This window comes from Orycteropus afer, unplaced genomic scaffold (assembly GCF_000298275.1).
Source record: "Orycteropus afer afer isolate SDZICR_OR568_19922 unplaced genomic scaffold, OryAfe1.0 scaffold00203, whole genome shotgun sequence".
NCBI lineage: Eukaryota > Metazoa > Chordata > Mammalia > Tubulidentata > Orycteropodidae > Orycteropus > Orycteropus afer.
Window position 1 is genome coordinate 6,206,499 of NW_006921790.1, and position 13,623 is coordinate 6,220,121.

The following is a 13,623-nucleotide window of genomic DNA, read 5'->3' on the forward strand; positions in this document are numbered from 1 at the left end:
AAAAAAAAAAAAAACCACAAATTCACTGCTGTCAAGTCGATTTGACTCATAGCGACCCCTGCTTGGGTTCGGAGATGGTATCAGTACGAAAGTAGATTGCCCAGTCTTCCTTTTGAGGAGTGGCTGGTGGGTTTGAACTGCCAGCCTTCTGGTTAGTAGGCAAATGCCTGAGGCACTATGCCACCAGAGCTAAAGCAAACCTATGTATTGCCTACACAATTCCTGGCTAAGGCATAAGAGCTAGAAGACATCATCCTCATCCTGGTCCTCCTTGTCATCATCATCATCCAATTTAGGGAAGGGCATAATTCAGTTTTGGGAGAAGGGATGTTTGAAAATAGCTCATGACTGTCAGGAAGCTATTTTCTTTCTCTATAGCAATTAAAATATATAAAGACAAGAAGCTTTACTCTCATTTGCCTACTTTGTCCTTTGAACATACAGACGAGCTTTGAATTACGGAAGAAGATTGGTTGAATTTGGGAAACTCAGAAGAGTTTGGACCCACCGTAGCTACAAAGCACTTTTCAAAATTTTTTTTTTTTCAAATAAAAACTGGTTGGTGTGCTACAAAGAATAAAATGCCTGAATAACTCAACTATGATCAAAGGGGCAGAGGGCACTTTGAGAACTTTCCATTTTCCATTCTAAGTAAGCATAATTATCTTCAACAAAACTTTCTACTGTAGCACAAGAGAAAGCTTTCCAGGTCTGAGCTGGGGCATTTTGAAGATAGGGAACATGTAATTTCAAGTCCACCCTGTACTCACAGACCACAGAATTCCAGTGCTATATAAAATGCTGATACATGTGACCTTGCCCAAACTATTTTAGCAATAAGAAAATTGAGGCCCAGTGCAGCTAAGCAAATTGTCCAAAATCACACAGCTAGTTAGGATAAAACATTTCCTTTCTTTTAACTGGGTTTCAAAAAATTTGTTTCACAGATTGAAACCTTTTATACTTCTATAAATAACATTGCTTTGCAATTTATTCCTTGCACAACAGTCCTCATAAAAGCCTTATTTGAACATGTTAGTTCAGCATAGTCCTTGCATGACAAAGTGGTCAAGTCTTAATAGTAGCCGAGAATGCATTATCAAGCCTTTATTTAGACTGTACAGTCAGGGCAATTCAACTATTAGTCATCCTGACATGTGTTTCAGAACACAACATCCCCATGAATCCTGGCAAAAATTTAATCTACTTCCTGCGCCTTCCCACACCACAACACTTTTCAAATTGCTGATACATATATATAGATATAGATTTAGATACATGTATATTTATTATTTTTCAAATTGCTGATACGTTCATTTAGCAAGTGAGCAAGCTCTTGTAGTGTGGTGGTTAAGGCACTACGCTACCAGATGGTCAGTGATTGGAACTCACCAGTTGCTCCGTGGAAGAACCCAATGGGGGTAGCTATGAGTCCAATCAACTCAATGGTAGTGGATTTGGTTTAGTATATATATATATATATATATATATATACACATATATATATGTGTGTGTGTGTGTGTATGTATATATATATATTGTGTGTGTGTATGTATATATATATATATACATACACACACACACATACATACATATACATATATATACACACACACATACTTATATATACACACACATATATACATATATATATACAAAAGAACTAACAGATCTGTCCTGGAAGAAGTGCAGCGGAGATGCTCCTTGGAAGTGAGGATGGCCAGACTTCGTCTCACCTACTTTGATCATGTTGTCAGAGGGGACCATTTCCTAGAGAAGGATGTCATGCTTGGTAAGGTGGAGGGTCGAGGAAAGAGGGGAAGGCCTTTGACGAGATGGATTGACAACGGTGGCTGCGACAATGGGCTCAAGTATAGCAGAGATCATGGAGCTGGCACGGGATTGAGTGGTGTTTTCGTTCTGCTGTGCATTGGATCGCTATGAGTCGGAAGCAACTCGACGGCACCTAACAACAACATACATACATACATATATATATATATATATATATATGTGTGTGTGTGTATATATATATATATACATATATATATGTATGTTGTTGTTCTGACTCATAGCAACCCCTCCTTGGGTTTCTGAGGCAGTATCACTATGGAAGTAGATTGCCCAACCTTGCTTCCGAGGAGTGGCTGGTGGGTTTGAACTGTCAGCCTTCTGGTTAGCAGGCACTACACTACCAGAGCTCCTATATATGTGTGTGTGTGCGTGTGTCTGTGTATGTATGTATCAGCAGTTATAGAAAGAAAATTGCTTACAATTCCCAATCTGGGATGCATTTAAGCTTCCCCTCTCTGGTTAGAAATTTTAAAAGCAACTAGTGTAAACTCCCCAAATTTAGCAAATTAAGGTAACTGCAAATTCTATTCTAAGGAAAACTAATGTACTTCAGTTATTTCAAATAAAGAATTCTCCTTTGCAGTCAAACTGAGAACAATATTAATAAACTCATTCTCATGGACTTTTTTTTTTTTTTTTTTTTGCCTAAAGCATCCTTCTAGAAAGCACACATTGATTGTACCCTATTACTTCTTATTAGCTTAAAATAAACTGAAAATGGACTTCTAATGGATTAAAAAAAAAAAAAAAACACTGCCAACAAGTTGATTCTAACGCATAACAACCCTCATTGTGTTTCCAAGACTGTAATCTTTACAGAAGTAGACTACTTCATCTTTCTTCCACAGAGCAACTAGTGGGTTTGAACCACCAACCTTGGGGTTAGCAACAGAATGACTTACTGTGCCACCAGAGCACCTTGACAGATGGATCAAATCCCATTAATCCATACAATAAACTAACAAGGACACTAAGATCTAAACCTACTTATTTAGAACATGATTTTCAAAAACAAAAAGCTGCATACTTTATTTTCCAACTCTACATTTTATGCATTTGCTTGGCTTAAAAGAAAAAAAATCAACAAAGATATGAAATCATCCTGTGGTAACACAAATGATCTTTTGCTTCCTGCCCTCTTTTACTAGCTAGCTAGTGAAGCCTGTGGGACTAAGGCCGACTAGGTTGGGGAAAGTTTGGGGAAAGACCTTGGGAACAGCTTCATGGTCTGGCTTCCCTCCTCTATTGTCTCCACCACTCCCCTTGCTATCTTAAGCAAGGTGTGAGTGGCCAGGCAGCTGAAGACAAGCCCTGCTGTTATTGCTTAACAGGAACAAGGTTGCTGGAACACATAGTAGTGAAAGGGTTGAATTCGAGTTTCTCATTGTGTGGATGCCTCTGTGATACATTTCTCCAGTTTGAGTGACAGGAAGATAATAAACAGCAAGTGTTTTCCTCCCGCCGCCCAATGCCTGGTTGTTGTTTTTGTCAGTCTTTGCAGAAGAGTATTCAATGTATTTCGTTGAGAGCCATGTCAGGCTCTTCCTTTCACTTTGGATGCTAAGACAGGGATGGGGTAAGCTGAGAGGAAGGGATATGTGAGACAGGCAAATGGCTCTCAGTGTTACACAATGGAGATTTCCCAAATAGGAAGGCCGAGTGATTAATACAGCAGGAATCTGCCTCAACAACCCCCCAAAAAACAATCAGACTCAAGATGCTGATAAGAATTCTTTTATGTTATTCCAATAAAAAATACATTCATACAGAAATATAACAATCTTGCAAAAAACAATTTCAAATAAAATCTTGTAAAACAAAAAAGGAAAAAAACCGCAAAAAAAAAAGCTAGAAAACAAAACCCACCAAAAAACAAAAAAAAAAAAAAAAAAAAAAAAAAAGAAAAGAAAGATAACGAATAGAAAACCCAAAGGGAAACCACAAGCAAAAAGGACTGACTCAACAACACTCAGTTAGCACCTGAACAGAAGGGACCTCCCCACCCACGCACTTATGACCAAAAGCACACCCACTGAAAAAAAAGCCACCCAACCCCACCAAGACAAACAACTCCAAGGAGAGTACCTAACTAAGACAAACCAGCACAACATATGCCTGTCTTTTTTTTTTTTTTTTTTCTGTCTTTTGTTTACCTTCTTGCTTAATGGAATTGTTATGGCTAAGCACACAGCATGGCCAAAAAAGGAGTTTTCCAAAACCCAGCAAATCAAACGCCTGGATTTTGAATTGCCAAAAGAAAAGTGCATTTCCCTCTAAGCAAAATGGAATGAGTTATTTAGGTAAATGTATTCATCGGATCAGATAAAAAACCAGTTATGTGAGCTTTCATCATTGCTCATTTCCAGGAAGATCAAACAAAATACCAGCACAGCCAGACTCATATGTATATATATATTCTTTATATATACGTATATTTATGTATATATAAAGAAAAGATCCACACCCACAAGCCAACAGCTGGATGAAATATCAGCTGCCCATGCTGTGGGATGCCAATTTGGGGAAATTATTTGTTTGAAAAACTGGGAGACTCTACATGCTGCAAAAAAATAGCTTCATCTGCATAAAAAGTGTTCTAAAAAAGAATCCCTGTAATTAGCTTTCTGTTATTAGATCTTCTAATAAGGCTGAAATTCAAAATCAAAACCAACTAGTGTGTTTGAGTCCAACCAGTGTGCCGGTATTCTGCTTTTTTTTTTTTTAAATGACTCAAGGTACCTTATTCCAGACATGTCCCTGATGACAGCACCAAAGTCAATAGTCTGGAATAGATTCAAAGCCAAGAACGTCTTTAGCAAATCATTAAATTAAAGGTAAAACCTCTATAAAAATTATAGTTTTCATTTTAACCTCCTTTATGGCCATTTCGAAATATTTCTTCACAGGCTGTGGAATTTTCTAGCTAAACATTCTAGTTTCTCCTTAAAAAAAATATTTATATATTATCTATATATATATATATTTATATATATACACACATACACATACTATACACACAAATATACATACACAAGAATTCCACCCACTTTTTAAAAAAAGTAGTATACTTTCTGTATTACCAAGAGATAGCTAGATAGATATGTGAAACTTGTGCCTTTGAAGCAAATACATTATTTTTTTATATTTCTGTATCTTTAATATGTGTGAAAATGTTACATATTAAATACAGCCAGGTGTGTTATCTATACAATTGTTGTGCAAGGTCTATATGACAGTCTCACGGTGGCAGAGTTGGTCAGGCTTTTCCATTATGATGTGTTTTCCATTTTAACACTGACAGTCAAGTTGTCTAAACTATTAAACAAATAGTGACATGTTAAGGGAGTTTTCACCTCTCTATTCGTCTTTGTGAAGGAGGACTGTAAAGAGATTTTTTTTTTTCTGTATTATACATTGATACAGTACAATGCCAGGTGAAAAAAGAGCCTTAATAAAGCATGCATCACCCATACCCCTGTATGAGACCCCCCCATATAAGGGGTCACTTGCATAAGGCACCATTATTAAGGTCAACAGTGCATTAACAGCTAGAAAACCAGAAATTAGTCCTCAAGGCATAAATAAGAGAAACTTAGCTGCATGAGAAAAACAGTTTCTAAGCTTTAGTGGTTTCTTCCACCCAACTGAGAAAAATTTTAGGTTCTTCATCTAATGTAACATTAGACCAGCAATTCCCAACCCTGGCTTTTTGACACCCCAACATGTGTCCAATTTCTTCAAAGGGCATCACAAAATTCTCCAAAAAGGTAATTCAAATACACAATCATTTAAAAAATAATTCTAGGCTGCACAACACCTTTCTAAAAGGGCAGTGTTATAAAATCGAAGGGGGAAAAATTGTGTAATGCCAGGCCAAGATGGCTAGGAATCACCATATTAGACAAATTGTTATCTTAGCTGCTCATTAACTGGAATCAAAATTGCAGTCCTGATTCAAAAATGGAAAAGCATAGAGTTCCCCGGAACCATGCATTACTTTTGTATTATAAGGAAAAGTTATAATTGTGTTATATCTGTAAATACACAGCTTATACAATGGATTACAGATGAGCTCTGTAGCAAGTAAAACAAGCTACTTGACACATTGCACGTTCAATAGCTGCACCAGACACCAAAAGCTCCTCTCACACTGGAGAAGGGCTCCCCCTCCCCACACCCACTCACCACTCAGGGGTCTTGACTGCCCACCCCCGCCCTCCATATTTTTCCTTCTTTTTTTTTTGTTTTATTTCTAAGGTGCAGATACCCCCCCAGGAAATGATTGGTGGTCATTTCATCTCATGGTATACTCCTTACACACAAGACATTCAAACTCCTTTTTTTCTCTCTCTAGCAGTGCCGATATCACAAGGAAAAAAGTCGGCCTCATCATACAGTCAGTAATAGATCCTCAACATACAGTCAACCCACCCATTAACATTCTCAGTGCACATGCTCACGGCAAAGGCTTAGGAGCCACTCAGAAGGTTAGGTACCAGTGACGAGTCCAGGATCACCCAAACATCATGCACCATGGTTGCTATGCCGCTTCTTACATGACTTTTTTAGCCCTCAAAAGACCTTCCAAGTAGAGGTCCTGGAGGCAACTGGGTAGGGTGCAAAATGGCATGCTTTGGCTGGAACACGCATCCCTCCTTCCAAGGCTGGGTCTCAGCCTTGACGCCTTTTAGCCCACAGGATTCACCTCTCTGCTCACTCAGAGGTGTCTCTTCATGTGAAGGGCCAGGTGATCAGACCTGGAAAAACACCTGCAAGAGGAAATAAAAATACAGTAAGTTAAGTGGACATTACTCCTTTTGCTTCAGGACAAACTGTCTCACTTCCCCATATGATCAACTCTCAAACTCCACTGGAAACAAAGGTGGGAATCTTCTCTGATTCATTAAAAGGTTTTTCAGGGACAGGAAATGTCAAGTTATGAAATATAAGCTAAAGGGGGTTTAAACCAGCAGCTGCTGAGTCCTCAGGAAAACCTTAACCTTCAAATTTGAAAACTGTTGAAGGGCAATCTTCAAAAAATATAAAAGGAACAACCTTATTTGCACACACATGTAGTACAATCCTTCCCAATGTGGAAAATCAGTATATTAGACTTTTTTTTTTTTTTTCCAAGTCTTAGATCTGAAAAAAAATGTCAATCAACTACAAGGTGAACAACTCTTCTTCCCAACATTTACTACACGTGTACTAGATTCTGGTTATTGTGTGTGTAACCTGTACCTACGCCTCTTTGTAAGTATACCAAACCAAACCCACTGCCATCGAATCGGATCCGACTCACAGCGACCCCTCCTTAGGTTTCGGAGGCAGTATCACTACTGAAGTAGATTGCCCAACCTTCCTTCCAAGGAGTGGCTGGTGGGTTTGAACGGCCAGCCTTCTGGTTAGCAGTCAAAATGCCTTACGCACTATGCCACCAGAGTTATAGACAGACCTCTTTCACATACCTGTCACAGTGAGAACATTTAAAAGGCTTGGCACCAGTGTGCTTTCTGAAGTGTCTGGTTAACTCATCACTTCTTGCAAAACGCCACTCGCATCCTTCCCATGAGCATCTGTAAGGCTTTTCTCCTATAAAGAAAGCACATGACAAGTTAGCCATGACTTCATTGAAACAGTGAGAGAATATGGGCATTACAACAACAGTGTTTGAACAGCAGTATGCAAATTAATTCAATTACAAGTCCAGGGTCTGAGGGGCCTCAGGAATTCATTCTATACTACAGTAAAGGGAGGCAGGCCATAACCTGGTAACCAGTATGTACTCTTTTCTGCCCTGGCCTTAGTACTCCATGTTATAGAAGTGACTCCAGGTTTGGCAAAAGCTCCATTACTGCAATCAAAGTGAACATGTAAGAATGACAATTACTCAGATTGGTGAAATACTTCTGAGATGATGTGTCAGCCGACTGGACCAACAACCTTGTCAAGGGCAGAGTTTTATTGCTTTCTCCATGGAAACTGTTTCTCTCAAGTATTTATTTTGTTCCTTACTCACTTCCCTGTGGAATGAGTCTGTGTAGTTTCCTCTGGGACTTTCTACATTTCTCTAAAACTGAAGTCATGAGTTTCCGTGAAACCCCACTCCAAGGGTTTCAAATAACTTTCTAAATGGCAATCAAATGACCAAATGAACTTTCTTCCCTGGTCAAATTACAGATGTAAATTCCATAAAAGGCTACCTGATAATATAAAAAATTTCAAAAACTGTTCATAAAATGTGATATTGAGACAGACACTGGCCTGATTTGTGGAATTCTGGGTCCTAATCTCAGCTCTGCTAGCAACGTGTTTCATGCCCCTAACTTGATCCCTTGGGGATTGGCTTTTCGTTATTTGTAAGAGAGGAGTCTGAATGAGTTGATCTGAGATCCTTCCCAACTCTAAAATTTCTGTGACTCTTAACCAATGATCCTAGAAACTGCCATAGTATTTTAAAATGGAACTTCTCAATGTTGTAGTAGGCCACTAAGATTTCTTTTTAAGTGGAATCAGTAAACAAAGGCTGCACAACACACAGTGCTATGAACAGAGAAATTCTCAATAAATAGCCCTTGATCAATACTGCTTCTTACAGAGCACATCTATCATGCTCAATCCTCACACTCTCACTGTAAACAGGAGTGAGCTCTACGTCACCTGAGACTGTCTGTTCTGACCCTCAAGTTTCATTTCAAAATACTGACAACTCTAGACAACATTATCCATGGAAAATGGTTGAAAGTGGAAAATAAACCCGTAACAAACTGGAATGCTAGGGTGGGTGGAAGATTGAATATAGATGGAGAATGTGATTTAGCTTCTTGTTTGTTTAATCTGCAAGTGTTAACCATTCATACGGCACAAATGTCTAGTCTTTAAGATTCTACTCTGTCCTCCAAAAAGATCCAGGTCTTTCATGGAAAGAATGAGGAAGTGAGTTTGTGAATACTGGTAAGGCCCTGCTATGACGCATCATTCAAAGCACTGGGCTCTCACCCAGCACTTGTGTAATTCAATGACAACACCATCATTGGGGTATTCAGCTCCAGCGGCCCCAACTCCTTTGGCACACATGAGGTTACTGACCTGTATGAGTACGCTGATGTGCTTTCAAATGGGAGCTTTTGGTGTAAACTTTTCTGCAGCCATTGAAGTGGCACCGATGGACTCTTCTCCTGCCATCTGGGGAGGCGTCACCACTACCCTTGTCACCAGGCTTTCCCACAGTCCCACTACGGATTTTACCCGGTGAATGTAATTCCCCGGGTATACAATTCCACAGTTGAGAAGGTTCTCTGCTCAGTTCTGGAGAAGAAGGAGGAGTGGAAGTGACAGAGGAGCTCAGATTTCCTGAATTGACTAAAACTTCGCCTATTGGATCAGAGGTAAATTTAGTAGTAGGTGAAAGTTCCTCGGAGCTGTCAGATGATTCACTGCTCAGATCCGAATTTAAGCTGTTGGTCTCTAAATTGTAACTAAAACTCGGGCTGATTAGAGTGTCCTCTTGAGGACTGGAAGAAATCTTCAGTTCAGATTCCTCCTTTTTCTCCCGAGCCAGAATGATTTTGGTCCACAGATCTTCCTGGCTGTCAAATTTGATTTCTGATGCTGACACATAACAGGGTTCACTCTGGAGGTAACGTTCCAATTCTAGGCAAGTCTGTGCAAAAGGAACCAAAAAGAGGGATGTGATTGTTACAAGTGCTAAAAATGGAACTGAAAGCACATTTCCAAACACATGCAGGAATGAAAGAACAAATAAATTGTTGCAGTATCACTGCGGGTGGAAAGCCTTTCACATAATTAAGAATTGGTGTCTTTCTTGAAGTTGGGAGAAATTTGTTTCTAGGAATTACAGGTAAGAATTCAGAAGGAGAAAACAGAGGGTGAAACCTCTCTTGGCTTTTCAAATATTGGACTAAGGACCAAAATGAGTGATGATCACTGAGCCAGTTTCTGCTATAGTTATCAGTGTTGACATTTCTAATGAGTTTCCCGTAAACCACACAAAGAAAGCCAGTCTCACACACATACACCCCCAACAGGTTTAACCAGATTATCTGACAGTCTCAAGAACCATCTTTATTAAAGAAAATCAAAGCCATTCACCCTTCACATGCTGACATATATTCATACAACAGGACAGAAAGACAGCACTGCACGCAATGTGGTCCGACTGATTCCCTTGAAAACGGAGCTGACAGCACAATGCCACACTGGAGCATGACAGCAGCTAGCTGACAATCTGTATTCAGTGGCATCAATGGAGTTGCAGATAAACCACCCATTTCCTGTGTATCAGAAACCTAAGAGGCTTTCAAAGAATGTCATTTCCAAGTGCAGGGCCATGCACGCCATCAAACTTTAATGACTTCTACAGTGGTCAGAGGAAAACAAGGAACTTCAACAACAAGAGTGTAGAAATCATTCCAGAAGAGCCATATGCTATTGTAAAGGATGCAAGAGGGGAAATTACACCATGGCCCTGCTGGGAGTCCCACAATGAACAAGAACTTTATCTACTGGCCAAGAGTACAACTGTATGAGTCATCACTCTATTTCTTTCACGCAATGCCAAAGGAGACTTCCTTTTGAAATTCTGACCAATGGCCAAAAAAGTACTTGGTTCAAATATACATGCAGTGTGTCATGTACAGAGTGGGCCCCCTCCCCAGCCCCCCACAACCAACCTTTCAAGAAGCTACAACTGCCGAGATCAGCATCCCCTCTCCCCACCATCTCAAACTTTCTAGCCACTGGAAAAGAAAAATGGTAGGAAACATTTTAGGATTAAATTATTTCTTCCCTCATTTTCACCAGGATTAGTTGCCTATATGTCCATATAAGGTTGTCTATAAGGCTGGCAATTCCACACATGTAAATGGCTACACCAAACTCTGCTCTTTTTAGCAAATCATTTTTATGACAGATTAACCTTCCCGGCTTTAAGCAAAGCCTTTCCATCCAGAGCTCACTCTTAGCGATGTGCCTTCTTGTCTAATATTGTACATGTTCTTCCCCCTTCCTCACAGACTCGTCATACATCAAGCATGAGCAAGCAAGGGGGAAAAATTACTGTTTTCTCTTCACACCTCACATTAGACATCTGAGTTGCAGGGCATTCAAACATACTCTGAAGAAAGACAACAATATATTTTATTGATGTTTCAAGGAAAAAGGAAAGCACGTTTATTGAGATCTTGTTAAACTTTAATAATCTGGCTAATTTAAAATCTCCATTATGTAGTGAGCACTAGGGACCAGAATCAAGCTCTTGGTGAGTTTAAATGCCTCTAAAGGCAACCAGGAGCCAAGTCTGGCTTTTTGCCCAAATCCCAAATGCCTGAAGAAAACTACTTAGATCAATTTCAATCACGTACTATGGAGCAGCTTCTTTGAGGAGGAAAAAGGGGGGAGGGGAAGAGTAAGGCAAGAGAGGATTGTGAACAATTAAGCAGGCTGGTGAAGGTTGTATGTAACACTTTGCATTTCATCTGCCTTAAAAGCTTTCTAATCTTTGAAAGTACCAGAATATATTTGATTTGGTAATTCGCTTGGTGACAAAAAGCAAACAGCACAGAATACACCAAACTCTCCTTATATCTTGTTAAAGACAATGGGACAAGTGTCAGGGTCTGTCTCCTCTCCGGCAACCCTACAGACTAAAGGCGTCAAGAAATAACTTTCTTAAATTCCCAACGTCAAAAAAACCCAGTTCCACTAAAATGCCGGAAACCGAGGTTCTTCTTCCCAAACTAAGACTTGAAGCAATTAATACAGGCTCATTGTCATATGACTGACAAGTCACCGGTTGTGCAAACATGTTTGTTTTTTTTTTTCTCCTGGTCAACAAGAGAAGCAGGTAAGAAAAATAAGGCACTCTTAGGCAAATCTTAGGGATTCCAAAAAGGGAAACGACATTGGAAATGGCATAGGAAAAAAGAGCTGATACCTATTTTCACTGGCAAAATTTTAAATTTAAAAAGTGTATTACAAACACCAGAACGCAAAACAAAAACAAAATCCCTTAAAAAAAAAAAAAATCCCTTGGCAGTAAAGGCAAGTTCATATGACAAGATCCAGCTGTGGAGTTTGGACCTGGTACAGCAAAAAACTTCTGCCAAGAGCTCGGTACGGGATCGAGCGAAAGCAAAGCTGAGGAGTTTGGCGTTCCACTCTGGTGGTTGCTGCTTAGAAAGATCCCAAACGGCAAAAACACTCTCCCAGCAACTAACGAATCCTTGCTCGGTTTTACTTAAATGACAACTCCGCTTCAGGTTGTAAAACGCCGTTTCAAGTGCCTTCGGAACCAGAGGCATTAAAACTAAATTTCAAAACTAATTACCTTCATTTTAAAAATTACCCAAACGATAATTTTAAATAATAATAATAATAATAATACACCTCCAATCACACACAATCTTAATATTTTTCCTCCATCCACTCCTTCCTCAGTGTACCAGGGACACTGGGCATTCTTTTTAACTCAGCGCTTTGTATATTAAAATCCCTATTTACCTGTTGCCAATATTCTTCCAGGGATGGTAAAGCTGAGAAGTAACCCGTTTCATGCACAATCTGGAGTTCCTGGAAGATGCTGCACATTGGGAGTACATCCATGTCGGGTTGGAAAATAAAGTCAATTCTGTTGTAAAAAATAGGGAGGTGTGTGGTCTGTAGTCAGAGAGATGTAAAACTCTCTCCCGAAATCACAAGAGTCAATTCCTGCAGAGGAGGTGAAAGTTTCATGCAAACTCAATTGCACAGCAATTAGACGCCTCAAATTCGGATTCTCCTGGATCACAGAGACTTGCTCAGGAACCTACACAATATTTGCAAACACTGAACTGACTGCAAACGTAACCCCTGCAAAACTTCCCTATTCAAAGCTCTTCTGCCAGCCTCTCCCCCCTCCCTCCTCCTCCTCCTTCTGTCTTGGCTCCCCCCACTTCTCCCCTCCCCCCACGTGACTAGCTCTGCGCTGGCTCTAAGAGCAGCCCAATAGCGACGCACCCATCCTGGAAGTTGAGCGCCTATGATGTCAGCTTCGACCAATCGCCGGCTGCAATACACAGCTGCCCCGCCTGGCGTGACCGAGCCTCTCCATCACAACCTTTACTATTGGCTCAATTCGAAATTTCCCCGGGTCTGATTGGTAGATGGCCTCACAGGCTATTTTTAGCAACGTATATAAGGCGCGGGTTCCCGAGCTGCTGGAGGAGTCGGTACTGTGTGTTATATCAATCGAACAAAGTTTCACTGCTGGCCGTGGCCGCTGCGAGCGTGGCTGAGCCACGGCCGACGAGGAGGAAGCTGCGGCCGCCCTGAGTTACAGGAGAGCCGCTGGGCTCCGTCGCTTTCATTTCTTCTAACTCCTTCCCTAGCCCCAGTCACACAGCTACCGCATTATCGCTAGTTCCCAACAAAGCACCTCCCCAGGCCAAGCCGCTCCGTTGGCTCCCCGGCGCGCCTCGGAGCGCTCAGCGGGCTAAGGGCGCGGGGCTTGCAGTCGGCCTTGGTGCGCTTCACCCGCGGCCTCCCGCATCCGTTCCGCGCGGGGCTCGCGGGCTCCCCTAGGGCTGCAGCATGGTAAAAGCACTGGCAAGCGCCCCGCGTCCAGAGCCGAGTTAGCTGGCTCCTCCGGCGGCTCCCAGCGTACTGGCTAGGGGCGGCCGGGTCTGCCGGCCGTGTTGATAGCTTTACGAAATGAAAAGGCTGTGGATGAGGCGGAGTAGAGAAAACGGGGACGAAAAGGAGACTTAAGCA

At 40.9% G+C, this 13,623-nt stretch overlaps 1 protein-coding gene across 1 annotated transcript; it reads right to left on the reverse strand.

Annotated features, from left to right (window-relative positions):
• Positions 1 to 6,571: 6,571 nt before the first annotated feature.
• KLF6 (Kruppel like factor 6) lies at positions 6,572 to 12,486 on the reverse strand. The gene is made up of 4 exons (XM_007948113.2): positions 12,376 to 12,486; positions 8,944 to 9,517; positions 7,323 to 7,446; positions 6,572 to 6,623 (listed from the first exon to the last, which is right to left on the reverse strand). Exons 1-4 carry the CDS (start codon positions 12,475 to 12,477, stop codon positions 6,572 to 6,574), a joined length of 852 nt encoding a protein of 283 aa, XP_007946304.1. The 5' UTR covers positions 12,478 to 12,486.
• Positions 12,487 to 13,623: the final 1,137 nt, after the last annotated feature.

Coding starts and splice junctions, on each gene's coding strand:
- KLF6 (XM_007948113.2), bottom strand. CDS start 12,477: ATGGATGTACTCCCAATGTGCAGCATCTTCCAGGAACTCCAGATTGTG. Junction 9,518..12,375: donor TGGAAGAATATTGGCAACAG/GTAAATAGGGAT, acceptor CCTTTTGCACAG/ACTTGCCTAGAATTGGAACG. Junction 7,447..8,943: donor ACATCAGCGTACTCATACAG/GTCAGTAACCTC, acceptor CTTTCTTTATAG/GAGAAAAGCCTTACAGATGC.